Below are 12,883 nucleotides of genomic sequence, written 5' to 3' on the forward strand. Positions count from 1 at the left end.
AAATTTGTATAGTACCACACTGAGACACTGCCACTCAGCTTCTTCCCTCCTGTTTTCTTCATGATGGTGCTTAAATAGACTCAATTTCTTTCCTATCTTGAAATCCTTTCCTTAACTCTAAGCTCTAGGGAACCACTCTCCTTCTCCTTGTCTCTTCACAGCTAAATTACTTAATGACTCTTCTCCTGGGATGTCCCTGGTCCAGGCCTTAAGACTGTGCTTCCATTGCAACGAGCATGGGTTCTATTTCTGGTCAGGGAACTAAGATCCTGCACGCTGTGTGGCATGGCCAAAAATTTAAATAAAAAAAAATTCACCAGGTCCAGTTTAATTCCCAGAAACCTGCAAGTCCCCTGCTCTCCCATTTCACCCTCACTGAAATTGTTCACTTCCTTAAATTACTCTTGAGTCTAAAAAGCACTGATGGTTTTGTGGAGAAAGTGGAACACTTGTACTTTGTTGGTGGGAATGTAAAGTGGTACAGTCACGTGGGAAATAGCACAGTAGTCCCTCAAAATATTAAAAACAGAATTACCGTATGATCCAGCAATTCCACTCCTGGGTATACGCCCCAAAGAATTGAAAGCAAGGACTCAAGAGAGTCCTTGACACCCATGTTCAGAGCAGCATTAGTCACAAGAACCAAAAGACAGAAGCAACACAAGTGTCCATCAACAGATAAATGGACAAACATAATGTGGTATATAGAATATTATTCAGACTTTAAAAAGAAAGGAAATTGTGACACATGCTACAATAAAGATGAACCCAAAGTGCCATTATGTTAAATGAACGAAGCCAGTAACAGAAAGACAAATACTATCTGATTCCACTTTTGTGAGGCATTGAGAGGAGTCAAATTCATAGACAGAAAGTAGAACAGTGGGTACCAGAGGCTGGGGGACGGGAGGAATAGGAAGTTATTAGTTAATGGGTATAGTGTTTCAATTTTGCAGGATAAAAACAGTCTGGAGACGGATGGTGGTAATGGTTGTAGGACAATGTGAATGTGTTTAACAGTACAGAATTGAACACTTCAAACTGGCAAAGATGGTAAATTTCATGTTACATACTTCCCCAGAATTAAATTTTTTAATAGAATAATTTTTTTAAAAGAAAAAAAACACCTATTCCCAAAGCTAAGCCCCTCTGGAGGACAGCATGGCAACCCACTCCAGTATTCTTGCCTGAGGAATTCCATGGACAGAGGAGCCTGGCGGGCTATAGTCCATCAGGTCGCAAAGAGTTGGACACGAAAGACCGCTTAACATTTCCACTTCACTTTCTCCTGTTTAAGGCCACCAGCGTCTCTTAGCTGGTTACTGTTCAGCTTAACTGGTCTTCCTGCTAGAATCCATTCTCCAGAGGACAACCAAAGTGAGGTTCCAACATAACTATGAGCATGCATCTGTAGGCCCATATTGTCTCAACTTTGTTTTAGGAAAACCAGGTAACCGGGCCTGAATTTAGCCACAGGGAGACCACTTAATGGGCCGAGACGCTCAGTGACACAAAGTCTGAATGCTAACCACTAACTCTTGCTCTGAGATGCTTCATGGAGGTGAAGACGGTCCATCGTGATGCCACCCTCACTTGGCTGGCTACGTCTAAATACCTACTCTTAGATTTCCCTCACTCTCTTTCAGGTTTTGCTATGAATTCAATTCTTATACGGGAGAAAATGAGTCACTAAATTGAATCCAACATAGGATCTACAATTCTGTTGCCATTTCTCACCCAAAGGAAATGAGTGTAGTTCAATCACCTGTTCCTTAGCATGTTTCTGTTGCTCTCTTCTTTTGCGTTCTTCTTCATCTACTTTGCTGATAACAATATATCGCTCTTTCTAAAAGACATAAAGGAGATATACAATTTTCTGGAAGCTACCTGACCCTCCTCACCCTCTGAAATTCAGGTTCTGCCACCATTAGAAGTTATAATTTTTATCAGTGCACAGTCTTTCAGGGGCTAAACACACTCAAAGTATCTTGAAATGCCACCAAAAGTTGAGTTGTTGCTTTACAAACTAGAATTCATTTCCTTGTTTCCACGACATTTTCCTATGATTTATTAATTCACCCCAACAGAGTCAATTATAAATATCAAGAGACTGTGTCAGTAAGACACTTCATAATGGACACTAAGATGTTGCATTTGAACACGGATTTCAAAGTAGTTGGTTTTGAAATAAAAATTCTATGTAACCCATATAAATTTGAATCATATTATATACCTAAAACTAATACTGATAAGTCAACCATACCTCAATTTTTTAAATTTCTATATCATTTCTCATTAACATAAAAGAAAAATCCTGGATTTTCCAGTAACCTGTCAGATAACTAGCACCTTCTTTCTCACACTGCATTCTGGATCAATCAAACACCACAAAACCTCCTGTGTCAAAGTTTGAGACTTATCTTCTAGCAAGATTTAATTTATGCAATCTCTTATGTAATTAGACATCTCACTTAAGAACAAGAACTAAATTCTAAAATTCTATAGTTCTGTCAAAGGAACCCACCATCAGCCCACCACTACCCATTTCGGTTCTATCACTGCTCTCCGGGAATACATGATGACAGACTGCTGATGCCCCAGATTCTAAAACCCAATTTTAGTGGCCCATGTAACAAGAAGAAATTACTACATGAGTACCATGCATATCAGCTTTCCGTGATGATGAGAACGTGTACTAACATTTGCATGCTCTCAAGTTTACAAAATTCAGTTCCATCTACTACTTTGCTGTGAGACAGTGGAGCTCATCATTACCACGCTCATGCAAGGATTTACAAGTGAGGAAACTGAGGCTGGCAGCGGAGAAATGACTTGTCCAATGTCACCCAGCTCATACGTATGGGAGCCAACTCTGACTTTCAACTTCTTGATCTGATTGCACTTTGTACTTGAATATTGTGGCACTGGTTCAATGCATTTAATGTTGGCCCTGGATAAGCCTTGGGGTTACCTTTTCGGTTTCTAAAGTCTCAACATGAATGCCTTTGGGATACCTAAAGAAAAGAAAGAAAACATGATTATCAGTAGACGAGCTAATGACAGCTAAGACCCTAAAGGACTTTTAAAACAACTTTATAGCTATAATTTCATTACATCAGTTTTATTAAGTATGCAATAAATATTACCACAAGGAAGACTGTAGAGTAAGCCTATTCCATAATATTTCAGTTTCCAAATGTTTCCCTATCTCTGCTTTTAGAATACAGCAATGTATCTGATTTCAAATTAAGTTTTTAGGACTTAGGCAGTTTCTCAAATGTCAGGCATCATATAATACAGTCAACACATTACCCCACAGTCGAATCTTGCTTCTAAATGTCACAATGCTTACTTCCTAAGTGAAGAATTTTGAAGGTCTCTTTGGATGGTCTGGGGCACACAGGGGAGGTTTGAGATGAGTAGCTCTGTGGTAAGCTGCACAGTAGCTGGCATCTGCCGAGGAGAGGGATCTGGAACCCATGGGGAGTGTGTTGCAAGGATAACATGAGAGGAAAGGAGCCTGATCAAATAATAATGGCCCTTTTCCTAGTCTGGTCAAAGTAAATTCCCAGTGTACATGCCACTGGCAGATTCTAACGAAAGAACAAAAACCCCAAAGTCAAGTGCAAATATCCATCTGTCCAATCCTGACATTCAACTGCTAAGTTAAGAGATTCACTTGAAAATATAATTAAACTAATGGAAATACCTCCAGAAAAAAACACATACAAAATTTTGGATATTATTTCAGGAGATTCACAGGCATCCTGAAACCCACCCATGGTCTAATCCCTGCTTTAGAAAAAGCATTCGCCTTTCATTTAATCTAATTTATTTCAATATTTCTTATAAACAGCAAAAGTATGAAATTAAAAATTCTGTGTACGATGCTACTAAAGTATAGTAAAGAAGGCAGCCTAATATAATTAAATATTTTAAGCTGCATAAATTAAAAAGTTAACTTAAATGACAAGAATCTAAATAAAAATTATCCTGTTTCAAAAAAGAAAAACAAAGAGCATTCACCTGAGTATTTCCCAGGTCTTAAAGCCAAATCTTTATCATATACCTTCAAAGAACAAAAACAATACTACAATTTAGGATTCGCCAAGTTGATCATTAAAAGAAAACTATAAAGCCTTTACAGCAGCTACTAAGAAGCAAAAGCAAATAAATTAAGCGGGTATTTAACCTAAGAAACTGGGGGGAAACAGTAATAAAATGAAGCACTGCCCAAGAACATGGTATGGTCAAGTCACCAAAACCAGCAGAACATCAAAAATGAAATAAAGGCTAAAAAACTGCATTTAATTTTTTAATTCTGGGTCCCTCACAGAACCTTCATGTATAATATAAACACTTACTTCCAGCTCAAAGTCTGATATATCAGTTTTCTTTGGAACCTACGAAAACAAGTGAAAAGGTATTAATTTGTGATCATTGAAGGAAAATTCAAACTGACCAAGCACTGATTGGGAAAGACCGTATCAGTTTTAAAAGAGGCTTCATTAGAAGTGACAGTTAACATGCAAAAGAGAACAGAGAGGATGCTTGAGGTGGGAGGATTCCTCACCACTTTTCTTCATCAAAATGCTCTTTACTGGGACTTCCCTGATGGTCTACTTTCCAATGGAGAGGACTCGGGTTTGATCCCTAGTCAGGGTAGTAAGATCCTATATGCCGAGGGGCAATTCAGCCCACACACCACAACTAGAGAGATGCACTCAAGCTGCAACCAGAGAAGCCCGTGTGCCACAACTATGTCACCACACAGTCTAATTAATGAATTGAACATAAAAGTGAAAGTCGCTCAGTCATGTCCAACTCTTTGCAACCCCATGGAACAGTCCATGGAATTCTCCAGGCCAGAATACTGAAGTAGCCATTCTCTTCTCCAAGAGAATTAATGAATTGAAAATGCTCTTTATCACAGCTATTATTATACTGCCTTTATAGAAGAGGCAGAAGTCCTTATCCAACCAAAATATTACCTCCTGTGGTTGTATGAAGAGAATTTTAAGTAGACAGATGCATTAACACTTCTGTGAAGCTAGTCACAAAGTAAAAGGAAGGAAAGCAGGCTGTTTCAGTTACTGACTCTTTGAAACACCGATGCTTTTTACTGCAGAGAGAAATGAAAAGGACAGAAATAGCCTAACAATGGACTCTGCTCTTCCGAAGCCTTTCTGTATGAAGCACACATCAAGGCTACAATAGTTACACCACCCTTGGGCATGACTTAAAGCAAAATTACACAACAGTTTTCTTCCCTCCAGGACAGGACAAAGCACTCATTCAGTCTCAATATACCATGGTCCCCACTGCGTTAATGCTAAAGTTAGTGCTGAAATCCTGGGAACATACCTATAATAAAAAGACTATTTATGAATGTTTTTAAGAGACCAAAGAGAGCACATGCCAGAAATCATCTACCTTTCCCGAAAAAGAACAAGTGAAAATATTCAAGGCAACTGACCCAGTACATGGCTCTAAATCCAAGTTCTTGTTTTCTTCACTTTGTAATAAATCTTCTATTTTCTCTCTGAAGAATTAGAATAAAAACATGACCATCAGGATCATTAAAGAATGAAGTTGTCAATCAACAGAACCATCATACTCAAAAGCAATAACGTATGACAATGTAAATTTGCCAAATCATAAATTTTTAGTTCAGTAAAGCTTAAAATACTTTACTTTGACAGATTCTTGTTGTCATTGTTATTTTTTTTTTTTTTTACATCTTCTTCCTCTCTCTGGTATTTTTTTTTCTGTTTATTTATTTTACTTTACAATATTGTATTGGTTTTGCCATACACTGACTTGAATCTGCTATGGGTATACATGTGTTCCCCAGCCTGAATTTGTCATTGTTATTAATGAGTTAGTGACAACTTCTCAAGAATTCATCGATACAAGTGATTTACATTTTTACTTTCCTAGTACAGTAGTTTTGTTGTTCAGTCACCAAGTCATGTCCAACTCTTCTCGACAACATGGACTGCAGCACTCCAGGCCTCCCTCTCCCTCACCATCTCTCAGAGTTTGCCCAAGTTCATGTCCACTGAATCAGTAATGCCATTCCACCATCTCATCCTCTGTCACCCTCTTCTCCTTCTGCCTTCAATCTTTCCCAACATCTGGGTCTTTTCCAATGAGTCAGTAGCTATACTGATAACTAACTGAGCAAAACCAGATGCTCCTCCCGTGGCACATGTGCTTGTCAGAAACTTCACCACAACAGAAAAACAAACATGGATATGTTGCAATATCTGGATGGGCCTCTGCTTTCGGGGGAACAGTGGCTGTCAGGCCTGTGGTCCACACAAGAGGTCTGCGCACTTGCCAAGGCAGTCTCTGGCCTGGTGACACATTGCAATTCTGCGCACAGTACAGAGCTCAATTTACAACTGACAGTAGATGGTTGGATGGCATCACCAACTCAATGGACATGAGTTAGAGCTAACTTTGGGAGACAGTGAAGGACAGAAAAGCCTGGCATGCTGCAGTCCATGGGGTCGCAAAGAGACAGACACAGCTTAGCGATTGAACAACAACATGTAACACAAACTCAGGTATGCCACAATTAAATCCTACCCTCACATCACACTTCTGTGTGTAGCACAAGCCTGAGATACAGGCATCAATCCTGCCCCAAGACACACGTCTCACCGCACGTCTGGTTTCAGTTTAGAACTTACACCACTTGGTCAATAAACTTCTTCTGATCGTCAGGAATTGTCACGGGACACTTTGAAGTGTTGGGAGACGTGTAGGACAGAGCACCTGCACCGTTGGACTGTGAACGCTTCTCATCATACTGCTCTCTTAACTGTCTTTCTTCTTCCTGGTTTAAGTACGGAATTCCTGAACAGAATTTTTAAAAGTGTGCATTAACAGAGGTCACTGTTTATCATAAAAAATTTTGTAACAAACCACAGAGACTAAAAGACTCGGGAAAGACCATATTTGACTACAGCTCAAAAAAAAAAAAAAATCCAATGGAAAAAGCAAGTGATTTTGAAACGTGTATGTCTATTTCCTTCATTCCATGTGCTCGTTCATTCATTCATCTCTCAGGCTGTGACTTGGCATGCACACTGTGCCAGGCACTGTACCAGGCACCAATGAGCTAATGATGAACAAGGGGGATGCATCCTGCTTGCTAGTGAAGGGAACACCTTAGGACAACCAGAGAAGGCCACCGGGCAGAAGGACCCAAAAGGTGAGCATGGATCAGACATGCAAGAGCTGGGGGAAGGGTATTTCAGGCAGGGAACAGGCATAAATGCCTAAAGGACAGAAACGCTTGGACTGTTCCACAAACAGTTCCAGAAGAAGGAAGCTGTAAGCAGGAAAACGGAGTAATGTCAGGCTGGACAGAATGGGGCAAGATTACACGGGCCCTTAGCGGCCACGGTAAGAATTTACTTATTCTAGGAACAACAGGATACTATTGGAAGGTTTTAAGCACAATAATCACATTATCTGCTCCATATTTTCATGTGCTTTTTAAAAAATATTTATTTATTCATTTTTGGCTGCACTGGGTCTTCGCTGCTGCACACGGGCTCTCCCCAGTTGTGGACCGCAGGGGCTACTCTCTAGCTGCAGCGCACACAGGCTCTAGAGCTCACTCAGGTTCAGTAGTTGTGAGGTGCCCGCTAGCTGTCCTACTGCATACGGAATCTCCCTGGACCAGGGATCAAACCCATGTGCATTGCAAGATGGATTCTTAACCACTAGACCACCACAGAAGCCCTGCTCCATGGTTTTAAAAGACCATCTGGACTCCTATGAGAATTGAAGTAGGGAGGTCAGCCAGAAGGAACTGTCCACTGTGGTTGTCCAGGCAGGAGATAACCGCTTAGATCAGAGATCAGTACACCTTTCCTTAAAGGGACAAACAATAAACATTTTAGGCTTATGGGCCATATGGAGATCTCTGTGGCAACATGAGATGTCAACATCTTTCTAACATGAAAACAGCCATACACAGTGGGTAAATAAATGGATATGGTTGTCCCAATAAAGCCAAAAGCTACCTCCTGGATATATTAAATCATCTAGGGATATACATATAAGTGAAGAGCTACAAATAAAAGCCTAAAGCTCAGGAGAAAGGTATTGAGATACAAATTTGGGTGTCATCAGGATGAAAGGGGGCATTACAAGTCATGGGACAGTTAACGAACTGTGGAACAAATGATGAAGTTAGAAAAATCATCATTTGTCAGCAACAATAATTGTCTCAAGCAAGACTCATCAGATCAGATCAGTCGCTCAGTCGTGTCCGACTCTTTGCGACCCCATGAATCGCAGCACGCCAGGCCTCCCTGTCCATCACCAACTCCCGGAGTTCACTCAGACTCACGTCCATCAAGTCAGTGATGCCATCCAGCCATCTCATCCTCCATTGATCCCTTCTCCTCCTGCCCCCAATCCCTCCAGCATCAGAGTCTTTTCCAATGAGTCAACTCTTCGCATGAGGTGGCCAAAGTATTGGAGTTTCAGCTTTAGCATCAGTCCTTCCAAAGAACACCCAGGACTGATCTCCTTTAGAATGGACTGGTTGGATCTCCTTGCAGTCCAAGGGACTCTCAGAGTCTGCATCAGAGTCTTTTCCAATGAGTCAACTCTTCGCAGGAGGTGGCCAAAGTACTGGAGTTTCAGCTTTAACATCATTCCTTCCAAAGAAATCCCAGGGCTGATCTCCTTCAGAATGGACTGGTTGGATCTCCTTGCAGTCCAAGGGACTCTCAAGAGTCTTCTCCAACACCACAGTTCAAAAGCATCAATTCTTCGGCGCTCAGCCTTCTTCACAGTCCAACTCTCACATCCATACATGACCACAGGAAAAACCATAGCCTTGACTAGATGAACCTTTGTTGGCAAAGTAATGTCTCTGCTTTTCAATATGCTACCTAGGTTGGTCATAACTTTCCTTCCAAGGAGTAAGCGTCTTTTAATTTCATGGCTGCAGTCACCATCTGCAGTGATTTTGGAGCCCAGAAAAATAAAGTCTGACACTGTTTCCACTGTTTCCCCATCTATTTCCCATGAAGCGGTGGGACTGGATGCCATGATCTTCGTTTTCTGAATGTTGAGCTTTAAGCCAACTTTTTCACTCTCCACTTTCACTTTCATCAAGAGGCTTTTGAGTTCCTCTTCACTTTCTGCCATAAGGGTGGTGTCATTTGCATATCTGAGGTTATTGATATTTCTCCCAGCAATCTTGATTCCAGCTTGTGTTTCTCCCAGCCCAGCATTTCTCATGATGTACTCCACATACAAGTTAAATAAACAGGGTGACAATATACAGCCTTGACGAACTCCTTTTCCTATTTGGAAACAGTCTGTTGTTCCATGTCCAGTTCTAACTGTTGCTTCCTGACCTGCATACAAATTTCTCAAGAGGCAGATCAGGTGGTCTGGTATTCCCATCTCTTTCAGAATTTTCCACAGGTTATTGTGATCCACACAGTCAAAGGCTTTGGCATAGTCAATAAAGCAGAAATAGATGCTTTTCTGGAACTCTCTTGCTTTTTCCATGATCCAGTGGATGTTGGCAATTTGATCTCTGGTTCCTCTGCCTTTTCTAAAACCAGCTTGAACATCAGGAAGTTCACGGTTCACATATTGCTGAAGCCTGGCTTGGAGAATTTTGAGCATTACTTTACCAGCGTGTGAGATGAGTGCAATTGTGAAGTACTTTGAGCATTCTTTGGCATTGCCTTTCTTTGGGATTGGAATGAAAACTGACCTTTTCCAGTCCTGTGGCCACTGCTGAGTTTGCCAAATCTGCTGGCATATTGAGTGCAGCACTTTCACAGCATCATCTTTCAGGATTTGGAATAGCTCAACTGGAATTCCATCACCTCCACTAGCTTTGTTCGTAGTGATGCTTTCTAAGGCCCACTTGACTTCACATTCCAGGATGTCTGGCTCTAGGTGAGTGATCACACCATCGTGATTATCTGGGTCATGAAGATCTTTTTTGTACAGTTCTTCTGTGTATTCTTGCCATCTCTTCTTAATATCTTCTGCTTCTGTTAGGTCCATACCATTTCTGTCCTTTATCGAGCCCATCTTTGCATGAAATGTTCCTTTGGTATCTCTGATTTTCTTGAAGAGATCCCTAGTCTTTCCCATTCTGTTGATTTCCTGTATTTCTTTGCATTGATCGCTGAAGAAGGCTTTCTTATCTCTTCTTGCTATTCTTTGGAACTCTGCATTCAGATGCTTATATCTTTCCTTTTCTCCTTTGCTTTTCGCTTCTCTTCTTTTCACAGCTATTTGTAAGGCCTCCCCAGACAGCCATTTTGCTTTTTTGCATTTCTTTTCCATGGGAATGGTCTTGATCCCTGTCTCCTGTACAATGTCACGAACCTCATTCCATAGTTCATCAGGCACTCTATCTATCAGATCTAGGCCCTTAAATCTATTTCTCACTTCCACTGTATAATCATAGGGGATTTGATTTAGGTCATACCTGAATGGTCTAGTGGTTTTCCCTACTTTCTTCAATTTCAGTCTGAATTTGGCAATAAGGAGTTCATGGTCTGAGCCACAGTCAGCTCCTGGTCTTGTTTCTGCTGACTGTATAGAGCTTCTCCATCTTTGGCTGCAAAGAATATAATCAATCTGATTTCGGTGTTGACCATCTGATGATGTCCATGTATAGAGTCTTCTCTTGTGTTGTTGGAAGAGGGTGTTTGTTATGACTAGTGCATTTTCTTGGCAAAACTCTATTAGTCTTTGCCTTGCTTCATTCCGTATTCCAAGGCCAAATTTGCCTGTTACTCCTAATTGAAGAAGTCTGATCAACATTACAAACACCAAAAGCTGCACAACAATATGCATGTACTTAATACCAGCCAACTGTATACTTAGAAATGGTTAACAGATGATGTACGTGTGTTTTGCTAAAAGTAAAAAGAAAAGCTATAATCATCAGTAACTCGGCTCACTGGTGCCACATTCTCCTGATATGATGTACTGAGCAGCACACATCTGCAGTATCTCTGCCCGAGACGAATGGATGCCTGTAGACTTGGCTGAGGAAACATCAAAAAAGTCCCAATTGAGGGGCATGCCACAAACTAGCCTCCGCTACAAAATATTGTCAAGGTACTGAAATCAAAGACAGACTGAGAAATTGTTCTGGATTGTAAAAGAGCAGAGAGATACGACAGCTTAAGTGCAGCATGTGAGCCCAGACTGAATCTGGATGGGGAGTAGTTGTTTTTCTCTTTTAATCTAAGTAGCAAAACTTATATACATTAGGTTTGTAAATGAGGTAACAGTCCTGAAGCAACATCCATTTCCTAATTTGGATTACTGTCCTGTATAAAAGAAGGTACTTGTTTTTAGGAAAATGCACACTGAAGTAGTTAAGAATAAAGAAATGTTATGTCTGGAACTTACTCGAAAATGGTTTGGGGGGAAAAATTATACACACGCATGTAATTCGAGAAAGGACAACAAGGCAAACAGTATAATGCCAACATTCAGGAAACTGGAAGGCAGGTAGGTATTTTGGCAACATTTATAAAGCCTGAGATTATTTCAAAATAAGAATTTAATAATAAAAAGTAAATGAAACCATGGAATGTATGAGACTAACATTGAAGCCAGGTGAGACGAAAAAGAGTCAGTCAGAATGCGGAGGAGTCCAGAGGGAGGCAGGAGGAAAAGTACAGAACGAAGAGTCTGAAAGCCAGGGGAGAGCGTCAGGGGAGGAGGGCGCAACATCCGCCCGGTCAAATTCCGCCACAGGCGGAGTGAGGACAAAAAAGGATCCACAAGGTGTGAGATCCTGGCATATGACCCAACCTCAAGTCCGAGGAGGGCTGAGGACAGCAGACCGGCTCTGGCGGGTGAAGAGAAAACCAGAGGGGAAAAGTCGGGAACAGCGAGAGCAAACACCTCATTCAAGATGCCTTCCTTCGAGTGGGAGCATCACAGGCCAGAAGGGACGCTGGGGATGTGGAGTCAAGTGAGGAGGATGGGTTTGCTTTGCTTAGAGTTATTCTGAGATAGAGATATTCCCACAGGCGTGATTCATCTTCACGTGCCACCTATTCCTTTGGTGGTCGGGTGAAATCTACAGGCCCTTCCTCAAAATGATGTTTTCCAATGCATAAAATAAAATACACAAGATTATAAAGAAAAGCAGTTATACTGAAATAGTTACCAAGAACTTTTTTTTATATCTATGATATAGTAATATAAGATACCAGCTTCCTGGTCAACATATGAAATTAAGAAGACCTAACGGCAGGGACTTCCCCACCGGTCCTAAGGCTCTGTGCTCCCAATGCAGGGGGCCCGGGTTCAACCCTTAGTCAGGGAACTAGATCTGGCATGCCATAGCTGAGTTCACATGCTGCAATGAAGATCGAAGAGTCCAAGTGCTGCACTAAGATGTGGTGCAGCCAAATAAGTAAATTAAATACATAAATTTTTTTAAAGACCTAATGGCAGGTGAAATAACTATGATAACTTCAAAGTACTGATGAGGGCAAACAATATTCAAGATATCTCCCAAAACGAAAATGCCATTTGAAGATACCTAGGATTTCACTTGAGGACAAACTTCCTGCTACTGCTAATGTGGCTGGGTTGTTGCCTACATTCCTAACAGAAGAAATGAACAAATTCAGTTAAAGGTTAGACAAAATATAGATGTCAACTCCTCACCGCCTTCCCCAGATTCACAGACTCCGGAACTCTATCTATGGCAGGAAAGCGGCCCATGGACTAGATTAAGGAGCCCTGCACTAAAAGAATGTTTACAAAGGTTGATGGTATGATCAGCAGAAAAGGGAAAACATCCAGCAGACAGAAGGGCAAACCTGAAGAGCCAGTGCCTGACACAGAGGGA

The 12,883-nt window shown here is 41.1% G+C and overlaps 1 protein-coding gene across 7 annotated transcripts in view; it reads right to left on the reverse strand.

Annotated features, from left to right (window-relative positions):
- PARN (poly(A)-specific ribonuclease) overlaps positions 1–12,883 on the reverse strand; it is a 179,357-nt gene that overhangs the window by 152,827 nt on the left and 13,647 nt on the right. For all 7 annotated transcript variants that reach the window (XM_024984912.2, XM_010819307.4, XM_010819306.4 and 4 more), the window contains 5 exon segments: positions 6,699–6,864; positions 5,477–5,542; positions 4,365–4,403; positions 2,972–3,014; positions 1,766–1,846 (listed from right to left, as the gene is read on the reverse strand). In XM_024984912.2, the coding sequence (XP_024840680.1) occupies positions 1,766–1,846; positions 2,972–3,014; positions 4,365–4,403; positions 5,477–5,542; positions 6,699–6,864 (395 nt within the window).

Source organism: Bos taurus, chromosome 25 (genome assembly GCF_002263795.3).
Source record: "Bos taurus isolate L1 Dominette 01449 registration number 42190680 breed Hereford chromosome 25, ARS-UCD2.0, whole genome shotgun sequence".
NCBI classification, from domain to species: Eukaryota; Metazoa; Chordata; class Mammalia; order Artiodactyla; family Bovidae; genus Bos; species Bos taurus.